Raw genomic sequence first — 23,582 nt, forward strand, 5'->3', positions numbered from 1 at the left:
TATATACCTCCTCTCAGGTGGTAAGTATATGAAACACTGAGGTGCTTTAATACCATACGTATTTACCACCTAACAATGTATTAGCCCTGCAGGGAAAATCTTTTAGCTACACATAGTGCGCGGCTTTGACTTATAGCAATGCTCCTGTCAGCATCCTTTCTTGGAATAATAACAGCATACATCCGCATAATTATTTTCCAGCAAATTAATAAAATAGGAACAAGAACTTGGCACATGGTTAGATTTTACAATGACAGAAAACAGCAACAGGAGTGTTCTTTTTTCGCCCACTGTATACATAATAAGAACAGTAACATATGTACTGTTACTGCTTTAAATATTAATTACTGTAGTTGTGCTATTATCTGAAAGGGCTGATACATAAAGCAAACAGCTAAGCTTTCTCTCTCGTGTACTGCACTTCTACCTTCTAGATACTTGCAGTCTTTTTATAATGGTTTTAAGATTCCTATTCCCATTTGGATCACAGCCTTGTTGTCAGCACTTAACAGCACAATAGATGATTTTACAACACAATAACTAAGCAGCTGGATAGTGGATTATAGTGCATATTATATACTTGAATTAACACGGCAGAGCTTTGTTACTCTACTTTCCCAAGAGTTAATATCACTAGAAAAAATATTTTATATCTTAGTCTGGGCCCTGAATCTAAACACAAATGAAAAAATACAAAGGATGAGGAAGCCACACTGGTTTCGGTAATAGGTTTTTAGAGTTCAATAAAATTCCACAACAGCATCCAATGTGTTTTGGGAACTCAACAGTCCCCCATTATCAGGGCTTGTGGTGAAAAGAAAAAAATAATACACTGGAGCAGGGTCAACTGCTTACAGGAATTTCTAAACATTTATTAAAGGATTTACTCAGGTCCGTAGACTAACAACGGCCATTTGGCACAAACCCTTGCATACATGCTTAGAAATTTCTGTAAGCAGCTGATCCTGCTCCAGTGTTTGATTTTCTTCTTTTCATCACAAACTCTGATGAGGGGGACTGTTGAGCCTCTAAAATATATCTTATTGAAAAGTAAAAACTTACTAAACTTGCAAAACATGTGTGACGCTCCCACCCTTCAAATACTTTCATACACTGGCACTTTGGTGTCCACTGGTTTGTAATAGGGTGGATAAAAATCAATGATTAAAAAAAAAAAAAATGATTTTTTAAATTTAAAATAGATTATTTTGATATAATTAGATTTTTTAAAATATATTTTAAGAAAATGCTTTTGGAGTAAAAATCTATCTAAAAATAGTTTTCTATTTCAGATACATTAATAATTTAGTTTATTCAGCATGAAAGGGAGCTTAGTTTTGTAGCATGAGGCTGTATATTCTGCAATATTTACATTTTTGGTAAACTCATTCAATGAATCCAAGCTCTGCAAGCTGAGATAACATGCATTGCATTGATGCATTCACACAATTTCATAGTAACCATGACATACAACAAAGTTCAGAAATATTCCTTTACCCCATTGTTTTGAAAAACTATGTGCACTACAAACTGTATGATTGAATCGGTTCTGATATCGCTGTTTTACTGACCTGACAGATTATTATTCTAAATAGGAAACCTTCATTTTGTTTGCAAATATTAAAGATTTTAACTACCAGTAAGAATAAGTCCTTATAATTAAAGAGCACCTGTCTTTTCAGATCCATCATAGCAGCAACTGTTAGCGGTCATCCATTCACCTGATGCCGCCACGTCCCTCACCTTGTTGTGTCACTGCCGCATCACCAGTCGTCCCATTTAGGTGGATGAGACTGTTGGTGAGTCAACAGCGGGTCAGAGGAGGAGCCACTCTGGGACAGAGATGACAGTTGCTCTTTAATAATTATGATTTCGATCGAGTTGATTTAAATCAAGCCTTTTTACTAGTGATTTCAATCATCATTTAAATCGTGATTTAAATCGACTTGATTTAATCGCAAAATTTGCCCCACACTCTTCTGCCCTTTGCTGGAGGAACTGTGGGGAGGTCGGAACTCTTTATCATGTTCTATGGTCTTGTCCAGCTTTAAGAAAATATTGGACGGCAGTGTTTCAACTGCTCACACAAATCCTAAAAATCAAAATACCTTTATCTCCAGGTATGGCTCTTTTATCACTGTCTATCGAGACACTCCCTGTAGAAGTCAGAACGGTGGTCACCCATGTCCTACTGAGTGCTAGACTGGTACTAACCCGTCACTGGAAAGATCACATAACTCCTTCTATACAAGAAGTAATATTGACTACCCACACTCACTCCACATACGAGCTGCTGTTTGCCTCCACGCAGGGCCAGCTTCATGGAGCTGGCCAGCGGTGGAAACCTTGGTCGGTTTGGTATGAGAGATACACTGGGAAATAACACTACTCAGTTATCTAATGATGAAACATTTCTCTGGTTTACACTGACTGTGATGAATAGTTACTTTATGTATGTTCGCGCAAGGTTCCAATAAGAGCGCATGTTTCAAAATGATACTTTCAACCCTTTGGTAGTCCCAAACTATACTCTCCCAACCCCTTGTGTAAACAGGGGAATTGCTGGAGCTGTATCCTGATACAACAGACAGCTATCACAAGTTTATTAAAGGATATGTGATTGTAAGTTGCTATATAATGACGTTATAACCATCTGCAAGATGTGTATTATTACAGTTATGTCATGACTTCACATGCCTGTTACTATTGTATCAGTAATATGATATGCTTAAAACCAATAAAGAACTATTGAAATTAAATCAAATCCACCCAGGTTTGTAAACAGATATCTTTGTCTCCAAAAGAACTGTCTTCAAAGTTGGGATCCATTCAAACTGAACATGTAATCACAAGTTTATTCCTTTCCAAAGCTGGGTATAGATGGTTTGTTTACTTTTCTCTGCCAGCGGGCAAAAAAACTAACAGATTCTATCTACACAAACAATGTGAATGAAGGAATCCCACCCTATCCCACCTCCCATTATATTCTAACAGCTGCACCCACCGCTTTTAAAAAAACACTGATCAGCGACTGCAGCCGCTTATCAACAACATTTTTCAAACTTTTCTTTTTGACAACAGATGATCTACCAATCAACTGCTGTTGAACAGGGACACCACACTGTCACAAGTTAGCCTAGTTTCCTGCCTGTGTAGTCTTTCCTCCTTGCTGCACTGCTTTTCCTACCCCGATTCCTTTCACATGTGTGGTTTGGCTGTGCTCACCTATGGGCATCTCCTGCAATTCTGTGCACTTTTATTTCCTTTTCTTGTAATCACTTCCTGGTCCGCTTCCTAGTTTGCTTGCCTATATCACAACTAGCAAGGATAACTTGACACAAATTTGTGGCAGTGTTGAATTGTAAGTCTGTTAAATTGCTGCAAATTTTCACTGGCAAGTTGTACACTTGCAGAGCACTTAAAGCACAAGTTCTAGTTTCCACGTTTCCATTTTGTAGCAAATTTGCGTGGCAAGTCTATAGCAAGAGCAAAGTTGCAGTGGTGAGCCTACAGCAAGAGCTCCGCAAGTCTACAGCATGAAAATTCAGCCACAGATATCCCTGTGGTGGGATGACTATTGCAGAACATAACTGAACCAGAACTTGCAGCAGTCTTGCAGAATGTTTGCAAAGAAAGTTGATCTGGAGTCATGTAATGCGGACTTGCTGCAATTGCGCAACAAACTTGTAAAATCTAGCAATAGCTTAGCAAGTCGTTCTTAAATGATTTGCTTGCTATCTGGGATATGACATGCTCAGTGTAGACCACGTTGCCTGAGCAACTTCACAGTTCTCTGAGCTCCCATTTGCTTGCTACTTTGTGTATCTGACTACCCATGTACTGACCCTGGCTTTGTACACTGTCTGTGCTTGTTTTCTGCTTGTCCTGACCTTGGTTTGTCTCCTAGATTTTGTTGTCTCCTGCTGTTTGTACTCTGCATACGTGAGTCGTCTCTGCATTCTCAACTGGGCATACCTGGGGGCCATGACCAGGTTCCAGCTTGCTGCATGTTCTTCCCCACCATCAGGGGCTCTTGTGAAGAAGCAGGTTGGGGCTTAGACTCCACACCCTGGGGAACCATGAGTTGGTGATCTACAAGGGCTCACTACCACATACGCTTGACACACACACACTGATCTAAATTCGGTCAATCCCTGATGAACCAGCCAAATCTCAATCCTTATATGACCAGCTTTACTGCTACTATTTTTATACATATACTGCCATTTGATGGCAAACATAAAGAGGAAAAAGAGACGTTAGGAAAGATAAACTTTGCATTTGGTTCTACCAGGGAGGTTTTAGTGTATTTTGGAAGTGCCAAGTTTAAGGCCTACTCCCTTGATTTCATGCTGTTTGATGTTGCTATGACATTAGTAAAGGGTTGTAAAAAGTTTAAGTGTGATGTGTAAAAGATTGAGATATAAATTGGCACTTCAAATCACTGCTTGAATTTCAGAAGGTTACTATCATCTTTCAAAATATCTTTCTGCCAACTCAAGCAAGGTACTTGTCTGTACGTCATCTTGAACTTGTGCAGCTGAATGTATATGTGCACATTGTATTTGAGATGGTTGCACTTATTTAACAAAGCAGTAAAAAGATCAAAACGTGTGCAAAATATAGTACCCATAGCCATCAAACAGAATTCATCTTGTACTGGTCTGACTTCAAAATAAAGGGAATTTCAATTAGCTGGTATAGGTTACTGCACTTGAAACATTACTTCTATCACTATTTAAAATGGACCTCCAGGCAAACAGCAAAACAGACAATTGAAATACATACTGTATATGTTCACTTTTTACCTGCCAAAAGATGTGCAATCTTGTGAACAACAAAATGCTTTGTTACTGTAACGTGTATAATTTCCAACCCTTCAGATCCCCAAGGAATAACCTTATCAGGGTGCATAAATACTGATCATAAGTGCAGGCAATTTTTTTAAATGTGTATTAGGACATAATATACAAATCATATTACTGGAGAGTAAGTTCTTTATTTTTGTTGCAACCAGATCTTAATAAATATAATGTAAATATATTTTATCATTTATAATATAAAACTATTTGACAGTTAAATTAAAGATAATGTTCAATTTAGAAATACTTTACAAAAAACATAAATTTACAACATAATCATTATTACAAAAAGAACTTTTTTTCTGTTCTAACACATTTCACACAATAAGTGAATGTTCCCAACTTACTGAGCCATCCCATGCTGGGGCTGCGCCGCACTCGGAGATCATCATCCGACATGCGGGTTGCCAGGCAGGGCACAGAATTCTCTAGAGGACTGCGTGCTAGTGCCAAAAGCAGAAAGCAGAGGAGAGTAGCAGCAGGAGGAGCAGAAGGAAAGCAAAATTAAAGTAAGAAGAATAAAGGACAGAATAACAACTAAAAGCTTTACACAGGACAGCAGAGAACAGCAACATAAATTATTTAGGCAGGTGTTATCCTCTGCATAGTGTTGCTGCTTTTTGGTTCTTTTTTTTGGTTTGTGGTGCAATTCTTAATGGCCCACCAGTGGTGTTATTGACATGAAGGTAAGGTCCTAATTTAAAGGAAAGACTAATACAAAATTACGGATGTTCTGTAGAACTACTTTAACACACACACACACATATATACGAGAGGAAAGAAGTGAGAAAGAGAAAGGAAAAAGAGAAGAGGAGAGAGATGAAAGAAATAAGAGAAGAAAGAGGAATAGACAGGCACAAAGAGGAAGCAAAGAAGAGAGGGGAGAAAGAGGAGAGGGAAAAGAGGGCAGAACACAGGTAGAGGGAAGAGAAGGAGAGGGGAAGGAGAGGGGAAAAAGAAGGAGGAGGAAAAGAGAAAGAGAGTAAAAGGGGGAGAACGAGGAGGAGGAGAAGGAGAAGAGAAGGAAAGGGCAGGGAAAGAGAAAGGAGGAGGAGAAGGAGAAGAGAAGAAGAGGGGAAAGGGGAAGAAGACGGAGGAGGGGAAGGAGAAAAGAAGGAGAGAGGAAGGAGAAGAAGAAGGAGGGGGAGAGAGAGAAGAGAAGGAGAGGGGAAGGAGAATAAGGAGGAGGAGGCAGAGGAGAAGGAGAAGAGGAGAGGGGAAACAGAAGAAGAAGGAGAAGAGAAGGAGAAGGGAAGGAAAGGGGAAAGAGGAACAGAAGGAGTGGGTAAGGAGAAAAAGTAGGAGGAAGAGGAGAAGAGGAGAATGAGAAGGGAAGGAGAGGGGAAGGAGAAGAAGACAGAGAAGGAAAAGGAAAAGGAGAGGGAGAAGGAGCGGGGAAAGAGAAGAAGAAGAAGGAGAAGGAAAATGAGAGGGAGAAGGAGAGGGGAAGGAGAAGAAGAAGAAGGAGAAGGAAAAGGAGAGAAAGAAGGAGAGGGGAAGGAGAAGAAGGAGAAGGAAAACGAGTGAGAGAAGCAGGAAAGGGGAAGGAGATGAAGAATGAGAAGGGAGGAAGAGGAGAGGGGAACACAGGTAGAGGGAAGAGTAAATACAGTCGGGTCCATAAATATTGGGACATCGACACAATTCTAATCTTTTTGGCTCTATACACCACCACAATGGATTTGCAATAAAACAAACAAGATGTGCTTGCAGACTTTCTGCAGACTTACTGCAGACTTTCAGCTTTAATTTAGGGTATTTACATCCAAATCAGGTGAACGGTGTAGGAATTACAACAGTTTGTATATGTGCCTCCCACTTTTTAGGGGATCAAAAGTAATGGGACAGATTAACAATCATCCATCAAATTTTCACTTTTTAATACTTGGTTGAAAATCCTTTGCAGTCAATTACAGCCTGAAGTCTGGAACGCATAGACATCACCAGACGCTGGGTTTCATCCCTAGTGATCCCATCTAGTGATTCATCCCTGGGTTTCATCCCTAGGACCTCTACTGCAAATGTCTTCAGTTCCTGCTTGTTCTTGGTGCATTTTCCCTTCAGTTTTGTCTTCAGCAAGTGAAATACATGCTCAATCGGATTCAGGTCAGATGATTGACTTGGCCATTGCATAATATTCCACTTCTTTCCCTTAAAAAACTCTTTGGTTGCTTTCACAGTATGCTTCCAGTCATTGTCCATCTGTACTGTGAAGCGCCGTCCAATGAGTTCTGAAGCATTTTGCTGAATATGAGCAGATAATATTGCCTGAAACACTTTAGAATTCATCTTGCTGCTTTTGTCAGCAGTCACATCATCAATAAATTCAAGAGAACCAGTTCCATTGGCAGCCATACATGCCCAGGCCATGACACTACCACAACCATGCTTCATTGATGAGGTGGTATGCTTTGGATCATGAGCAGTTCCTTTCCTTCTCCATACTCTTCTCTTCCCATCATTCTGGTACAAGTTGATCTTGGTCTCATCTGTCCATAGGATGTTGTTCCAGAACTGTGAAGGCTTTTTTAGATGTTGTTTGGCAAACTCTAATCTGGCCTTCCTGTTTTTGAGGCTCACCAATGGTTTACATCTTGTGGTGAAACCTCTGTATTCACTCTGGTGAAGTCTTCTCTTGATTGTTGACTATGACACACATACACCTACCTCCTGGAGAGTGTTCTTGATCTGGCCAACTGTTGTAAGGGGTGTTTTCTTCACCAGGGAAAGAATTCTTCAGTCATCCACCACAGTTGTTTTCCGTGGTCTACCGGGTCTTTTGGTGTTGCTGAGCTTACCGGTGCATTTTTTCTATCTTTGTTTTGAAAACAGTTGATTTGGCCACACCTAATGTTTTAATATCTCTCTGATGGGTTTGTTTTGTTTTTTCAGACTAATGATGGCTTGCTTCACTGATAGTGACAGCTCTTTGGATCTCATATTGAGAGTTGACAACAACAGATTCCAAATGCAAATAGCACACTTGAAATTAACTCTGGACCTTTTATCTGCTCCTTGTAAATGGGATAATGAGGGAATAACACACACCTGGCCATGGAACAGCTGAGCAGCCAATTATCCCATTACTTTTGGTCCCTTAAAAAGTGGGGGGCACAAAAAACCAAATGCATTGTGGTGGTGTATAGAGCCAAAAAGATTAGAATTGTGTTGATGTCCCAATATTTATGGACCTGACTGTACGTGAGGAGGAGAGAGGAAGGAAAGAAGGAAGAAGAGGGGATACAGGAGAGAGAAGGAATAGTGAAGAGGGGAATGAGAGGAGAGGAGAGGAGAAGAAGAAAGAGAAGAAAGAAAAGGAGAAGAAGGGAAAGGTCCATTGGTTAAAATCACACTAAGCTAACTATGTTCATGGAGTATGCAAGTTCTTCCCACAGATTACCACCAAAAAAGCATATTGGAATGTTAACTGGTAACTAACACAACTAGATCTAGTGTGTGTGTGTGTGTGTGTGTTTATGTAAGAAGTACATTAGCCTGCAAGCCCTTTAGGATAAGGGTTGATTTAAATGCTTCAGCATCATGTAAGTAATAAAAAAACATATGTTTAGTAGGTGAGGGGAAGGAGAAGAAGAAGGAAGAGGAGAAGGAGAAAAGAAGGAAAGGGGAAGGGAAAGAAGAAGGAGGAGGAGCAGGAGAATAGAAGGAAAGGGGAAGGGAAAGAGAAAGCAGGAGGAGAAGGAGAAGAGAAGAAGAGGGGAAGGAGAAGAAGACGGAGGAGGAGAAGGAGAAAAGAAGGAGAGGGAGAGAGAGAGAAGAGAAGGAGAGAGGAAGGAGAAGAAGGAGGAGGAGAAGGAGACGAGAAGGAGAGGGGAAGCAGAAGGAGAAGGAGAAGAGAAGGAGAGGGGAAAGAAGAACAGAAGGAGCAGGGAAGGAGAAAAAGAAGGAGGAGGAGAAGAAGAAGAGAATGAAAAGGGAAGGAGAGCAAGATAGAGATGGAGACGGAAAGTGAGAGGGAGAAGGAGAGGAGAAGGAGAAGAAGAAAGAGAAAGAAAAGGAGTGAGAGAAGCAGGAGAGCAGAAGGAGACAAAGAATGAGAAGGGAGGAAGAGGAGAGGGAAACACAGGTAGAGGGAAGAGGAAAGACTTGAGGAGGAGAGGGGAAGGAAAGAAAGGAAGAATAGGGGATACAGGAGAGAGAAGAAATAGGGAAGAGGCGAAGGAGAGGAGAGGGGAAGAAGAAGGAGAAGAAAGAGGAGAAGGAGGGAAAGGTCCATTGGTTAAAAGTACACTAAGTTAACTATGTTCATGGAGTTTGTAAGTTCTCCCCACAGATTCCCACCAAAAAGCATACTGGAATGTTAACTGGTAACTAACACAACTAGACCTAATGTGTGTGTGTTTATGTAAGAAGTCGTTTACATTAGCCTGCAAGCCCTTTAGGATAAGGGTTACTTTATATGCTTCAGCATCATGTAAATAATAAAAAAAAAATTGTTTAGAGGCCACAATCTAAATACTTCAACAGAAGGTCTTTTAAGTCCATAAACAAAACTGAGATCTTCCCATAACCACAGTTTTTCTGAACTGGACTCTCACATTGTTACAACTATAATATAACTGTAATTGTCCTACCCAAAAGGCCTTTAACAAAAGTGACCGTTTAACCTAAGTTGAAGAAATCTAAAGTAATCCAGTTCAGTGCACTGGTGAGCCAATAAAAAAAAACAATTACAATTAATAAAGTTTCGCAGTTGTCTAATATATTAATAAAAAGGTAAATTCTCTTGATTAAAAAAGAAATACTATGTAGCTATGACACAAGCAAAATATACACCATTGCCAAAAGAGAAGCCATGTCACTCAGAACATGCTGACTATACAGACCGTGCACACATTTCTTACATGTAACCTATGATGTGGCATGTCCTTCCCCTTCATTCTGCTGTATGACTTACTGACAATAGCAGTGTTCATCAACACAACACTAGTGCATATTGGCCATGCAGCAATAATTCCTTCCAATTAAAACCAGCCAAAGGTGAATAAAATTATGAATCAACAAACACGGTGCACGTGTACACATAGCATATGATGTAATATATATATATATATATATATATATATATATATATATATATATATATATATATATATACAAATGAGAATGTTTGTTCAGGCCTATGCATGGTGATTAACATGATATCACACACACTCCAAAAAATTAATTACTGTTAATGTATCCACTGCACAGCGGCATGAAAATGATTAAAGCACTCCCTTAAGGAGACAGGCATAGGCAACCAAGAGCCTGCAAGTTCTTACATACAACTAACTTACATTTAACAAAACAGAATTGCACTCATGTAACATCAAAATGGGATCCATACACATGGAGGTTGCCTATTCCTGCTTTGTGATAACACAAACATGAGAACAACTGAGTACCATGCTATTCACCTGAGAGGAATGAGTTTTTCATCAAGCCCTCCTCTCTCCCTCCTGTATAAATCACATTACAAGATTGTAAAACATTAGAAAAAACAATGTTTGTAATTATTGATGGTTTTGAAAATGGAATGAATAATGATGAGTAGCAAAAAATATAGGGTCAGGATAGTAAGTAGTCGTAACATAGAAGTCCTATTTTTTCTTGGTGATCACTCTTTTTTCTTCTGTACTACTACCCTGAAGAAATGTGGTTTACATGTAAAATGACCTTTGGTGGCCAGGAAAACTTTGTATTATGCAGATGGTCATACTAGATATTGCCTATATCATTCTGCTTATCACAACAACTGAGTGATTCTTAAATTTAGTTAGCCAAAGGTTGACTTGACTTTATAAATTACCAGGTGATTTTGATAAGACATATTCGTAGTTAATATTTTCCCTTCTTAGGAAGTCAAAGGGCAATATCAGAAATCCCAAAACATATGACTTTAATATTAGATACATCAGTGCCACATCACAAAATTTCTCTTTTCAGTTCTAGAAAACCCAAAATATTAGGTCTGCGGAGATGTGTAAATGCAGCAAAGGTACATATTAGAATAGTGACTTGGCATCTAGCATCACCTATATGCAGATCATGTTGTGGATGTGTGTTGAGTTCTCTGCATGAAACAATGACTACTAAACTACGGTGATCATAAACTACAATGCTAGCTTATGACAGTGAGACAAGAAATGGAGATGGGATATAAACAGAAAGGAGGGCAGCAGCAGAGACTGGGCACTACATTACCATTATCAGGGTTGGTAAACATCCTACTTGCGCTGGAGACTGTTTTCCCTATGTCAGCCAAGGAGCGCAGGTTCGATTTCTTGGTCTGGTGTCGGTGTTTCCTGAGCAGTGTGTAGGTCACTTTGTCCTTAAATTCTGGCTTCAGCAGACCTGTCTCAATCTGGTTATCAAGGATTTTCTCTGTTAAGAAAATGAATAAAGTCAAAGATTGGTGCTTTCTGCAATATATGTATTCATGTATTAATAATCACTGACCACTAATTGCTTTTTAGTGGATTATTTATAGGAATATGTGCACAACCTATATTATAAAGAGAACACTGGATGATCTACTCAAAGAAAAGCCCTTGGTGCTACCAGGACAGAAATTAAAACATAGTTACATAGTTACATAGTAGGTGAGGTTGAAAAAAGACACAAGTCCATCAAGTCCAACCTATGTGTGTGATTATGTGTCAGTATTGCATTGTATATCCCTGTATGTTGTGGTCATTCAGGTGCTTATCTAATAGTTTCTTGAAGCTATCAATGCTCCCCGCTGAGACCACCGCCTGTGGAAGGGAATTCCACATCCTTGCCGCTCTTACAGTAAAGAACCCTCTACGTAGTTTAAGATTAAACCTCTTTTCTTCTAATTTTAATGAGTGGCCACGAGTCTTGGTAAACTCTCTTCTGCAAAAAAGTTTTATCCCTATTGAGGGGTCACCAGTCCGGTATTTGTAAATTGAAATCATATCCCCTCTCAAGCGTCTCTTCTCCAGAGAGAATAAGTTCAGTGCTCGCAACCTTTCCTCATAACTAAGATCCTCCAGACCCTTTATTAGCTTTGTTGCCCTTCTTTGTACTCGTTCCATTTCCAGTACATCCTTCCTGAGGACTGGTGCCCAGAACTGGACCGCATACTCTAGGTGCGGCCGGACCAGAGTCTTGTAGAGCGGGAGAATTATCGTTTTATCTCTGGAGTTGATCCCCCTTTTAATGCATGCCAATATTCTGTTTGCTTTGTTAGCAGCAGCTTGGCATTGCCTGCCATTGCTGAGCCTATCATCCACTAGGACCCCCAGGTCCTTTTCCATCCTAGATTCCCCCAGAGGTTCTCCCCCCAGTGTATAGATTGCATTCATATTTTTGCCACCCAAATGCATTATTTTACATTTTTCTACATTGAACCTCATTTGCCATGTAGTCGCCCACCCCATTAATTTGTTCAGGTCTTTTTGCAAGGTTTCCACGTCCTGCGGAGAAGTTATTGCCCTGCTTAGCTTAGTATCGTCTGCAAATACAGAGATTGAACTGTTTATCCCATCCTCCAGATCGTTTATGAACAAATTAAATAGGATTGGTCCCAGCACAGAACCCTGGGGCACCCCACTACCCACCCCTGACCATTCTGAGTACTCCCCATTTATCACCACCCTCTGAACTCGCCCTTGTAGCCAGTTTTCAATCCATGTACTCACCTTATGGTCCATGCCAACAGACCTTATTTTGTACAGTAAACGTTTATGGGGAACTGTGTCAAATGCTTTTGCAAAATCCAGATACACCACGTCTACAGGCCTTCCTTTATCTAGATGGCAACTCACCTCCTCATAGAAGGTTAATAGATTGGTTTGGCAAGAACGATTCTTCATGAATCCATGCTGATTACTGCTAATGATATCGTTCGTATTACTAAAATCCTGTATATAGTCCCTTATCATCCCCTCCAAGAGTTTACATACTATCGATGTTAGGCTAACTGGTCTGTAATTCCCAGGGATGTATTTTGGGCCCTTTTTAAATATAGGTGCTACATTGGCTTTTCTCCAATCAGCTGGTACCATTCCAGTCAGTAGACTATCTGTAAAAATTAGGAACAACGGTCTGGCAATCACTTGACTGAGTTCCCTAAGTACCCTCGGATGCAAGCCATCTGGTCCCGGTGATTTATTAATGTTAAGTTTCTCAAGTCTAATTTTAATTCCGTCCTCTGTTAACCATGGAGGTGCTTCCTGTGTTGTGTCATGAGGATAAACACTGCAGTTTTGGTTACTGAAGCCCCCCGATTCACTCGTGAAGACTGAGGAGAAGAATAAATTCAATACCTTCGCCATCTCCCCATCCTTTGTAACCAGATGTCCTTCCTCATTCTTTATGGGGCCAATATGGTCTGTCCTCCCTTTTTTACTGTTTACATACTTAAAGAATTTCTTGGGATTTTTTTTGCTCTCCTCCGCTATGTGTCTTTCATGTTCTATCTTAGCTGTCCTAATTGCACCTTTACATATCCTGTTGCATTCTTTATAAAGTCTGAATGCTGAGGATGATCCCTCAACCTTGTATTTTTTGAAGGCCTTCTCCTTTGCTTTTATATGCATTTTTACATTGGAGTTAAGCCATCCAGGACTTTTGTTCGCTCTTTTAAATTTATTACCCAATGGGATACATTGGCTAATGCCCTTATTTAATATGCTCTTAAAGCAAACCCATCTCTCCTCCGTATTCTTTGTTTCTAATATTTTATCCCAGTTTATGCCTTTTAGCAAGGTTTGTAGTTTAGGGAAGTTGGCTCTTTTGAAATTCAGTGTCTTTGTATTCCCTTTATGTTTCCTATTTGTGTGATTTATACTGAAACTAATTGACCTGTGATCACTGTTACCTAAATTGCCCCGCATTTCCACCTCCGTGATCAGGTCTGTATTGTTGGTAATCAGTAGATCCAGTAATGTTTTATTTCTAGTTGGTGCGTCTACCATCTGACCCATAAAATTATCCTGCAAGACATTAAGGAACTGGCGAGCCTTAAATGAATGTGCGGTTCCCTCCGCCCAGTCTATGTCTGGATAATTAAAATCCCCCATTATGATAACACTTCCCATTCTTGCTGCTAATCCAATTTGTGATAGAAGATCCGTCTCCACTTCCTCCCTCAGGTTTGGGGGCCTATAGCATACTCCCAGTATTATTTTCCCCTTAGCTTTATCCCTTTGGAGCTCTACCCATAAGGATTCCACCTCCTCTCTAGCTCCCTCAGTGATGTCATCTCTCACATTCACTTGTACATTATTCTTGATATATAGGCATACCCCTCCCCCTTTTTTACCCTCTCTATCCTTGCGGTATAGGGTATACCCTTGAATGTTTGCCAGCCAATCATGAGAGCTGTTGAACCAGGTCTCTGAAATTCCCACAAAATCCAAATCCTCCTCGTACAACAGTATCTCTAGTTCACCCATCTTGTCCGCCATGCTCCTGGCATTGGTGAACATGCCACATAGTTTAGACCGGTCGCATATTGTCCTCGTATTGGGTGTTTCGAGATTGCAACTAGAACTTGCTACTATACTCACCTTGTGTTTTTGTGCTTTGGTTAACCTGCCACTAATGCCCCCAATACTACCCTCTGGAATATCTTCCGCGCTGGCTATCTCTGCCTCTGGACCCTCCCCCCCATCGTCTAGTTTAAAAACCCCTCTAACTTTTTGGCCATCTTCCTTCCCAGCAGATCTGCACCCTCCTCATTTAGGTGCAGTCCGTCCCTTCTATAGTACCGGTTACCAACTGAGAAGTCGGCCCAGTCCTCCAGGAACCCAAACCCCTCCTTACTACACCAGCTCTTCAGCCACTTAACATAACGGATCTATCCCATTCTTGCTCTATCCAAAACCAAACCATTACTTTTTAGAAGAAAATGATTCTTCAATTAAACTTTTACAAAAAAAGATTTAGCTTTACAATTACTTTAAACTGCTTGTTTGATACTCACCAACTACCTGTGGGAGTGAATTGGCCTCTAGGTCAAGTAATATTGTCCCTTTTTCAATACACGTCCTCAGTTCAAACAAGCTGTGCAAGGACAGTGTGGCAACATGGGGCTTGCTCCATCTCTCTCCACCCTGCTCCACCTTCTCTTCAAACTTTATCCATCTGAAATGTAAAAACATTGTACTGTGAGTTGCTTTTTACAGTCTACAAATGCAAAATAAAAAAAATGTAGGAATCTTAGAATTATTGAGATGCCAACTCTAAATGTACAATATTTGAGGGAACAAAAAAGTGTATAATTAGGACACAAACACAAGCAGGAAGAGCATTCACAGACACACAGACAGTTCACTATGCAGCTAGAAGATGATTTTTTATTACAGTAGCACATAGAGCAGATGGCAACATGTGCTTTGCATGCTGTGACCAGGAACAGGAAGCTGTATTGATTCCTTGGGCGGATAGGGACAAGTTAGCTGTAGCAATACATGGACATAGAGGAATCAATCAGCCATGACACCACAAACTATACAACACCCTTTCGTTTCATTGGATTTAAGCCTTATGCCCTGTACACACGGTCGGACATTGATTGGACATTCTGACAACAAAATCCATGGATTTTTTCCGACGGATGTTGGCTCAAACTTGTCTTGCATATACACGGTTACACAAAGTTGTTGGAAAATCCAATCTTTCTGAACGCGGTGACGTAAAACACGTACGTCGGGACTATAAACGGGGCAGTAGCTAATAGCTTTCCTCTCTTAATTTATTCTGAGCATGTATGGCACTTGGTGCATCAGATTTGTGTACAAACGATCGGAATTTCCGAAATGGATTTTGTTGTCGGAAAATTTTATAGCAAGCTCTCAAATTTTGTGTGTTGGAAATTCCTATGGAAAATGTGTGATGGAGCCTACACACGGTCGGAATTTCCGACAACAAGGTCCTATCACACATTTTCCATCGGAAAATCCGACCGTGTGTACAGGGCATTAGGGTAAGCCTAAACACAAGGTTAATTGTGAAAAATTAAATGTGCATTTTAGACAAACTACTCCAGAGAAGGGATGTGTTGAACAAAAAAGTTGTTATAATACAGTTTAAGAGCATGGGCATGTACAACGCTTTTTTTTTTTTTAATTGTCAGTTCAGGAAACCCTACACACAACACCACCTGTTTTGGGTTAGCAGCTCTTTAATAAATGTTAACCTATGGGACTTCAGGCATCGATTTGAGAACTTCTAAAATGGGCCTAGTCATGGCAAATTCTCCTGTGTTAACATACAAAGTGGCTTCATGAGGAGCTTGCTGTACTGTACTGTACTGTACATGGTTATCCATCTATGGGTCACGGTATGCAACTGACATTTGCCATGTGTGAATAATTATTCAGTTTATTTAACTTTATCTTTAACTAATATTGAACTTGCTTACATTGAGGCCAGTTCTATTTGTTCATGCCTACTTTGAACCAACCCAATGGTTCTAGCAGAAGAGGCCCAACAATACCAAGCCAAGATAGATGGGTGACTGCCAGTGATCTGTTTGTCAGTAAGTAAAATTTAGATAAAGTGATGAAGTAAACTATTCTGAAGAATTTTGACACATTCCACTGTTTAATAATTATTCTTGTACAGGTGGAGACAAAATGAGGATAAGGAAAACTTGCCTAGCTAGTTGGAGATTTGTACAAAGGTCAAACTAAAACTCGTTATACAGTGACAATATAATGTCAAATGAACTTATAACTGGCATTTTTTATGAGACAGGGACACTTTTATAAGCACAAAAGCTGCACGTTTTGCAATAAAAAGTGGAACTGTAAATTTCTTCATAGGTCAGGTTTCCACTGTCTCTGTAAGAAAACTGGACTTTTCATCCAGCTAAAACCAGAGTGTACACTGCCTGCAATACTGTAATGATGATGACTTTTTTGTAATAAAATATATAACTTTTTAATCAGGTTTCCTCTCATTATGTGCCCACAAAATCCACCTGTTTTTTGAGTTTTCTCAATCCTTATCTAACCATAATGACGATATGTTATAGTATTTGTAAGCTATATTTCAATGCAAGGTCACTCTTAGGCAGGCCTTGCACGGAGCAAATTTCTTTCCTGCAAGAAATTTGCTTGATTCCACCATCAACACGGACAGTGTTGACAGGGGAATCCCTTCCGCCGAAACCGTCCCCACCTGGAAAAGACAATGATTATTACTAGCGGCTAAACTAGCCGCTAGCGATAATCGTATGTAAAATCTGGCAGGCTGGTTGTACCCAAGTTGATTGATCAATCAACTTGGTACATTCAGCCTGCCCATACATAATCAACAACTACTTTTCAAAACTCAGTTTTATTCTGCCAGTTAAGCTTTTGAATTTTTTACACATATTTTGGTATTGTACATCTATTAATCCTTTTTGCTGCCATAGCCATTTTTGTTCTGGAACACGTTTAAAAAAAGTTTTATGCCTAAAACTTTATTTAAAAATCCTAAGCATTATGTATTTTCAGTAAAAAAAAAATTGATGTAAGTTAATTATATTGCACACGGGGCGTGGCCAAGCGATGGCAGAGTGAGGACGCACACCTCGGAGCTCTGTGCGGGGAAGCCCTGAGAACGGACAGTAATCCTGCCCTGAGAGAGCCTGAATTCATGCCAGGGGACCGCAAACACCCGCTGGACTCAGGGGTGCAGAAGGGACCCGAAATAACTCACTATTTCCTTAGGCAACACGCTGCCTCCTCCCCGGCCACCTCGGCCAAGATGGCGCCGCCTCGAGTACCTCCGCCGAACGCTGCCGCCACAGCTAAGAAAAGCACTCAGCCGGGAACGAATGCAGGAGGAGACCGCTCGGCCCAAGATGACAGGTCAGCATCTCCTATTTTATCCCCCGTGATCCCCATCACTGACACTCAACTTAGCTCCAGCCACACAAGGGAGACAGGGGGTAACATAGAGGAATCCCTCAGAGACATAGTGTCTGGCTTACCCTCCAGACAAGATCTACAGGAAATGGCTGCATCCATTGTTAATGCACTCTCAAGGGAATTACATGACCTGCGCCAGCAGGTGAATACAGTAGATGAAAGGGTCACGGTACTGGAAACCTCTGCATCCACATCGGACGCCCGGATTACCGCCATGGAACAGGAACAACGTAGCTTCCGCCGCCATCTTGTGGACATACAATTAAAGTTGGACGACGGCGAAAACAGAAGCAGACGCAATAACCTACGCCTCCGCGGCATTCCTGAAGCCACTATGGGAACAGATCTCCGTGCAACGGTGGCGGCTATCCTGAACCAAGTTCTTGGAAAACCACCAGCGGCAGAACTAGAGCTGGACAGGGTTCACCGTATCCCGGGCCCCAGGATTCCACCCGCAACATCCCAAGCTCCTGATGCCACGGACCTCCCTCGGGATGTTTTATGCCGGGTACATTTTTTCACCATAAAGGAAGAAATCATGCGGATGGCCTGGGAGCGCGGCCCCATAGACTTTGATGGCGCACTGATCCGGATCTACCCGGATGTCTCCAGGCAAACGAGAGCAATGCGAGGTCTCATGAGACCACTGCTGGAGGTTGTCCGGGCAGCAGAGGCGACGTACCGCTGGGGTCATCCCTTCCACCTTATTGTACGGAAACAGGGGGCAGAATTTTATCTACGCTCCCCAGACCAACTTCCAGATCTATTCTGCTTCCTAGCCAAACCCCCTGTGAGTATCCCCAACTGGTTTGAATACCTGCTGTCACCGGAGGCATTGGGCCCACCTCTGCCCAGGCCTCAACGCTCTCGTAGGCCGCGCTCACGAGCCACCAGCCGAGAGACTGCTAGACCTCACCCGAGGTCCGCCGAAGCGTGACACCATACTTTCTCCAAGGACCTGGAATGACCAGACGACCGCCTTTGCTACAAAACCCCACTGGGCCTTCGAAGATTTTGGACCTACCTCCCAGGGGTCCCACTAAACTGGGTTGCAGGATGCCTCTCCTGGGCTTGCTTGAACTGCCCGACTCTGTGCAATCCCCGGGAAATACGACTCCTGGCCATACTTGCATCTCCCGCTTTGGACCTATGGGACATCAGCCATCACCCACAAGCCTTACCATTGAAGGATTGAACTGCCATGGTCGTGTGCTAAACCTTGTCTGGTATGACACCCCCTTTTCAGGGGTTTTCCATTGGAGGCGGATGGGGGGATTGTTGCAAATGGAGAGATCAACGACTGGGACATCAGCTTTGACACCTAAAGATGGCTCTCCAGAACTCTGACACCACCGGGAGAACTGGACCTCCATTCCCAGATAAGTGTCCTGAGGATCTGATCTATATGTTTGTCCCCCCTCCATCTGCCCCCTTATGTTTCAGTTATGTTTCCCCCCCCTTACATTTACTGGCACAGTAGCCATACGGGACACCCCTGGGGCCCCTTGCCCTCCCCAACCTCACTATGAAGGATGAGCAGATGGTCATGCAATGGGAAGGGTAAGGGGACACTGGGCCTTAATGGATAACACTCCCGGGATCATGTCAATAGTTGGCGATATACTTTCTTTATCATTTGCTATGTTTTGGTGTTTAATTTCTTACAGCCTTTACTACATTATTATTGTATTATTATATTGGGTTCTATCTACGCTTTTGGTGGCGACCTCTTCCTGCGTGGTCCCCCTGGTCACCCCCGGATGGGGGGACACGGGACCCTTGATACTGAGGAGGCGAGCCTTGCCATGTGGCGTCGGAGCGGTCCCCGCTGGTAATGTCTATTACCTGTGTTGGCAGAGGGGATCGGTCTGACATACATGAGTTTCTTATGGGGTCACCTACACCTAACAGAAGGTGTCTACCAGCTACGATGCAGATACCAATTACTAATGGGTATTGTTGTTTGATATGGTTCTCATGTTTAGACATTATATAATTCTCAGTGGCACTACTCCCCACACATCTCCATAAAGTTTGACTAATTTGAATTACTGCCTAAACTCTACTCATTCGTAGAGTAGATTACAACGCTACTACCACCCCCACATTAGGGCGGACTCCTGTGTGGACACTTTTAGTGTGTACCAGGGGCCCATAGTTAGTCTAAGACAGAAACCGTTCACCTCCCCTACCCCACCCTTCCTCCCCCCCTCCCTCCCTTCCTCTCTCTCCATTCTTCCCCTTCTGGTATACCTCTCTCTCTAAACTCTGCCCTCTGCCTGTGGGGGTGCCTGTTCTTGTGTCTTTTACACACGTATACTGATTTCCACTTTCACGCCAGAAGTCATGATGGGTCACTTAAAGATTACCTCTCTGAACGTGCGTGGCCTTAATGTACCAGAGAAGCGCTCGCAGCTATTGGCTGACCTGCGCAGGGGCAAAACACATGTCGCTTTTCTACAGGAAACGCACTTTCGTGTAGACTCCATACCCAGGCTAGCCAACGGGACCTTTCCGTTGGCATACCATAGTGTCTCTCCGGTCTCCAAATCAAAGGGGGTTAGTATTATATTGGCAAGGTCAGTCCCCTGGGTGTTCGAGGCACAGCGAGCGGACGAGCAGGGTCGCTTTCTACTCCTAAAGGGAAGGGTGTCCGGCCTGCAGGTCACTTTCGCAAATGTATATTTCCCCAACGTGGGCCACCCCCAATTCCTCCGTAAACTTCTCTCGGAGCTCCTGGAGTTCTCGGAGGGGATGCTTGTTTTTGGCGGAGACCTAAACTTTGCCATGGATCCAACCATGGACGTATCGCGGGGTGCCTCACATCTGTCCTACTCCTGCCTGAGGCGTCTCAAGGCAGATCTACATACCCTACATCTTGTTGACCCTTGGCGACTACTCCACAACCAAGATAGAGACTACTCATTTTACTCCCAAGTGCACCACACTTACTCGCGGTTAGACTACATACTGTTGTCACATAAAGATCTTGCCAAGGTAGTCTCGACGTCTATTGATGTCATATCTTTCTCCGACCATGCCCCAATTCACTTGACCCTCCGGCTGGGGCCAGTGACTCGGTCTCCTCCCTCGTGGCGACTGAATGAGGCACTACTCCAATCGGAGGAAACACGTGCGGAACTACTGAGAGCGCTCCGGGAGTATTTCTCCACCAACGAGGGATCAGTTCCCAACCCCCTTGTGACATGGGAGGCTCACAAGACGGTTGTGAGAGGGATATTGATCAAAATAGGGGCCCGACTTAAACGGGACAGACTGAAACGCACAGAGGAACTTCTTGCACAGATTCGTAAGTTAGAAAGTGTACATAAGGCTAGCCTTGCTCGTTCAACCTTCCGGGATCTACAGAGGGCACGGGAGGAGCTTTGCACGCTCCTTTTTCAGAAAACCAAACAGAAGCTAGCATGGGCATGGCGTACTATGTTTGAGTACTCGAACAAACCGGGGTCACTCCTTGCCAGAGCTCTGCAGGGCCCTCGTACGAAAACACACATCCCACACATACAATCATCGACAGGACAGAGGCTAAATACCTCCCCAGATATGGCGGAGGAGTTCCGCGCTTTCTACACAGGCCTCTACAACCTGGACACAGGCTCACCTAGGGTGGGCGGGCATACCCCACAATCCTATGTGGCTGCCTCAGGCATGCCATCTTTGCCGGATGAGATAAGGGAAGAACTAGAAGAACCCTTGACTGTAGAAGAACTAAGAACTGCGTTGGCCTCTTCGAAGCCGAAAAAGGCCCCTGGCCCGGATGGCCTGACCCCAGTGTACTATAAAACCTTCTTTGACATACTAGCGGAACCCCTAGTATCTGCCCTTAACACCCTCACCGAAGGGAACACATTCCCTGTAGACACCCTCAGGGCCTATATCTCCCTCATCCCGAAGGAAGGTAAGGACCCACAACTTTGTGGGAGTTATCGCCCGATTGCCCTTCTGAATTCGGATCTCAAGCTCTTCGCAAAAATCATAGCTAATAGACTGCTCCCCCATATACCAAACCTGATTCATAGAGATCAGGCTGGTTTTGTACCGCTACGAGAACCAAGGGACAACACCATAAGAGTCGTTAACCTGATTCACTCGGCAAGGACCACCAAACGAGCCCTTCTCCTGCTGTCAACTGACGCGGAGAAGGCCTTTGATCGCGTTGATTGGTCTTTCATCCGGGCAACCCTAGAGCACATTGGCCTCCGTTCCTCTATGCTTCAGTGGATCCTCTCCCTCTACACGCACCCCACCGCATCGGTTAGGGTAAATGAGACAAGATCGGACTTCTTCGATATTCGAAATGGCACGCGTCAGGGATGCCCCCTCTCCCCCCTGATCTTTATCTTATCCCTAGAACCCTTTCTATGCACAATAAGGGCAAACCCAGCCATATCGGGCTACCCGAAGCCATCGGGATCTCACAAGGTGGCTGCCTTCGCAGATGACCTTATCTTTTTCCTAACAGAACCCCTTACTTCTCTCCCCAACCTACTGGAATCCCTCCAAGAATATGGCAAGCTCTCATCATTTCAGATCAACCTGACAAAATCCTCCGTTCTTAACATAACGGTAGATAAAGGGAATGTTCAACGCCTACGCTCAATTTTTCCATTGAAATGGGCAACCAAACATATTCGGTATCTGGGAGTAGACATCACCACAGACCCGGTTGAACTGTATTCGGCCAATTTTGCCCCATTACTCCTGCGCCTTAAAACTGACCTCTTGCACTGGCACTCTCTGACGCTGACCTGGTTCGGCAGATGCAGCGCCCTCAAAATGACCTTGCTTCCAAGGGTGCTATACCTGCTGCAGGCGCTCCCCATCCGACTTCCCTCAACGTTTTTTAAACAAATCGATTCCATGTTCCGGGCTTTCGTCTGGTCTCACCGAAAACCCCGTGTGAGACTCCAACTCCTTTACCTGGCAAAGAACAGGGGTGGGGTCGGCCTACCGGACATAAAGGCCTACTACAGAGCAGCTCACTTAACCAGGCTGGTGGACTGGCACTGCCACACAGAGGCAAAGCACTGGGTCGCCATGGAGGAGGAGGACTCCGGGGGGACAGCCAAGAGTTGGCCCTGGATCACCTCACCACTCCCTAAAGACCTTGTGGAACATCCTACCTTGGGCAGCACCCTAATGGTGGTTAGAGAAGTTTTCCGGCGCTCCTCGGTATCCCCACAGCCATCTCCCATGGTTCCGATTCTGGGCAACCCGGAGTTCCCCCCTGGTACACAGAATCCACAACTTAAACGACTGGCAATGGGCACGAAATGGCGCCTGTACGACTTTCTGGGACCCAATGGTCAGCTCTCTTTGGAAGCTGGAGTATTGGTGACAGACCCCCCCTTAGACTTTTGGAGTGGATTGCAGCTTCGGAACTTCCTTCGAAGCTGTCTACGGAAATCAGGCATCACCCGTAAACTCACTGAACTGGAACTCATTTGCCACCGTGGGGAACTGATCCGACACTGTCTCTCACTAATATACTCATCCTTAACCCAACCAGAGGAGGGGTACATCCCTCAGTTCATCTCCAAGTGGGAGGAAGAGCTTGGAATCCAATTCACTGGGGTACAGAGCAAGAAAATTCTTTACTTCGCCCAGAAGTCCTCAATTGCCACTAGAGTACAGGAAACCTGTTATAAAATTATGACACGTTGGTACAGAGTCCCCACCATCCTGCATCGTTTCTTTCCCCAGGTGTCCAGCCTTTGCTGGCGCTGCGGCTCCGAGGAGGGGACGATGCTACACATCTTCTGGTCCTGCTCCAAGCTAGCCCCATTCTGGCTCGGGGTGGCACGTACGG

At 43.2% G+C, this 23,582-nt stretch overlaps 1 protein-coding gene across 4 annotated transcripts in view; it reads right to left on the minus strand.

Moving 5' to 3' along the window:
- The window catches only part of SLC4A4 (solute carrier family 4 member 4), a 349,252-nt gene that overhangs the window by 84,344 nt on the left and 241,326 nt on the right, over positions 1-23,582 (minus strand). For 2 of the 4 annotated variants that reach the window (XM_073600617.1, XM_073600610.1), the window contains exons 5-7: positions 14,815-14,975; positions 11,067-11,246; positions 10,280-10,321 (exon numbers count right to left, since the gene is read on the minus strand). In XM_073600617.1, coding sequence (XP_073456718.1) covers positions 10,280-10,321; positions 11,067-11,246; positions 14,815-14,975 — 383 coding nt within the window. The remainder of the gene's footprint in view (positions 1-10,279; positions 10,322-11,066; positions 11,247-14,814; positions 14,976-23,582) is intronic. The other 2 variants (XM_073600633.1, XM_073600624.1) reach the window with 2 other exon arrangements.

Source organism: Aquarana catesbeiana, linkage group LG01 (assembly GCF_042186555.1).
Source record: "Aquarana catesbeiana isolate 2022-GZ linkage group LG01, ASM4218655v1, whole genome shotgun sequence".
NCBI lineage: Eukaryota > Metazoa > Chordata > Amphibia > Anura > Ranidae > Aquarana > Aquarana catesbeiana.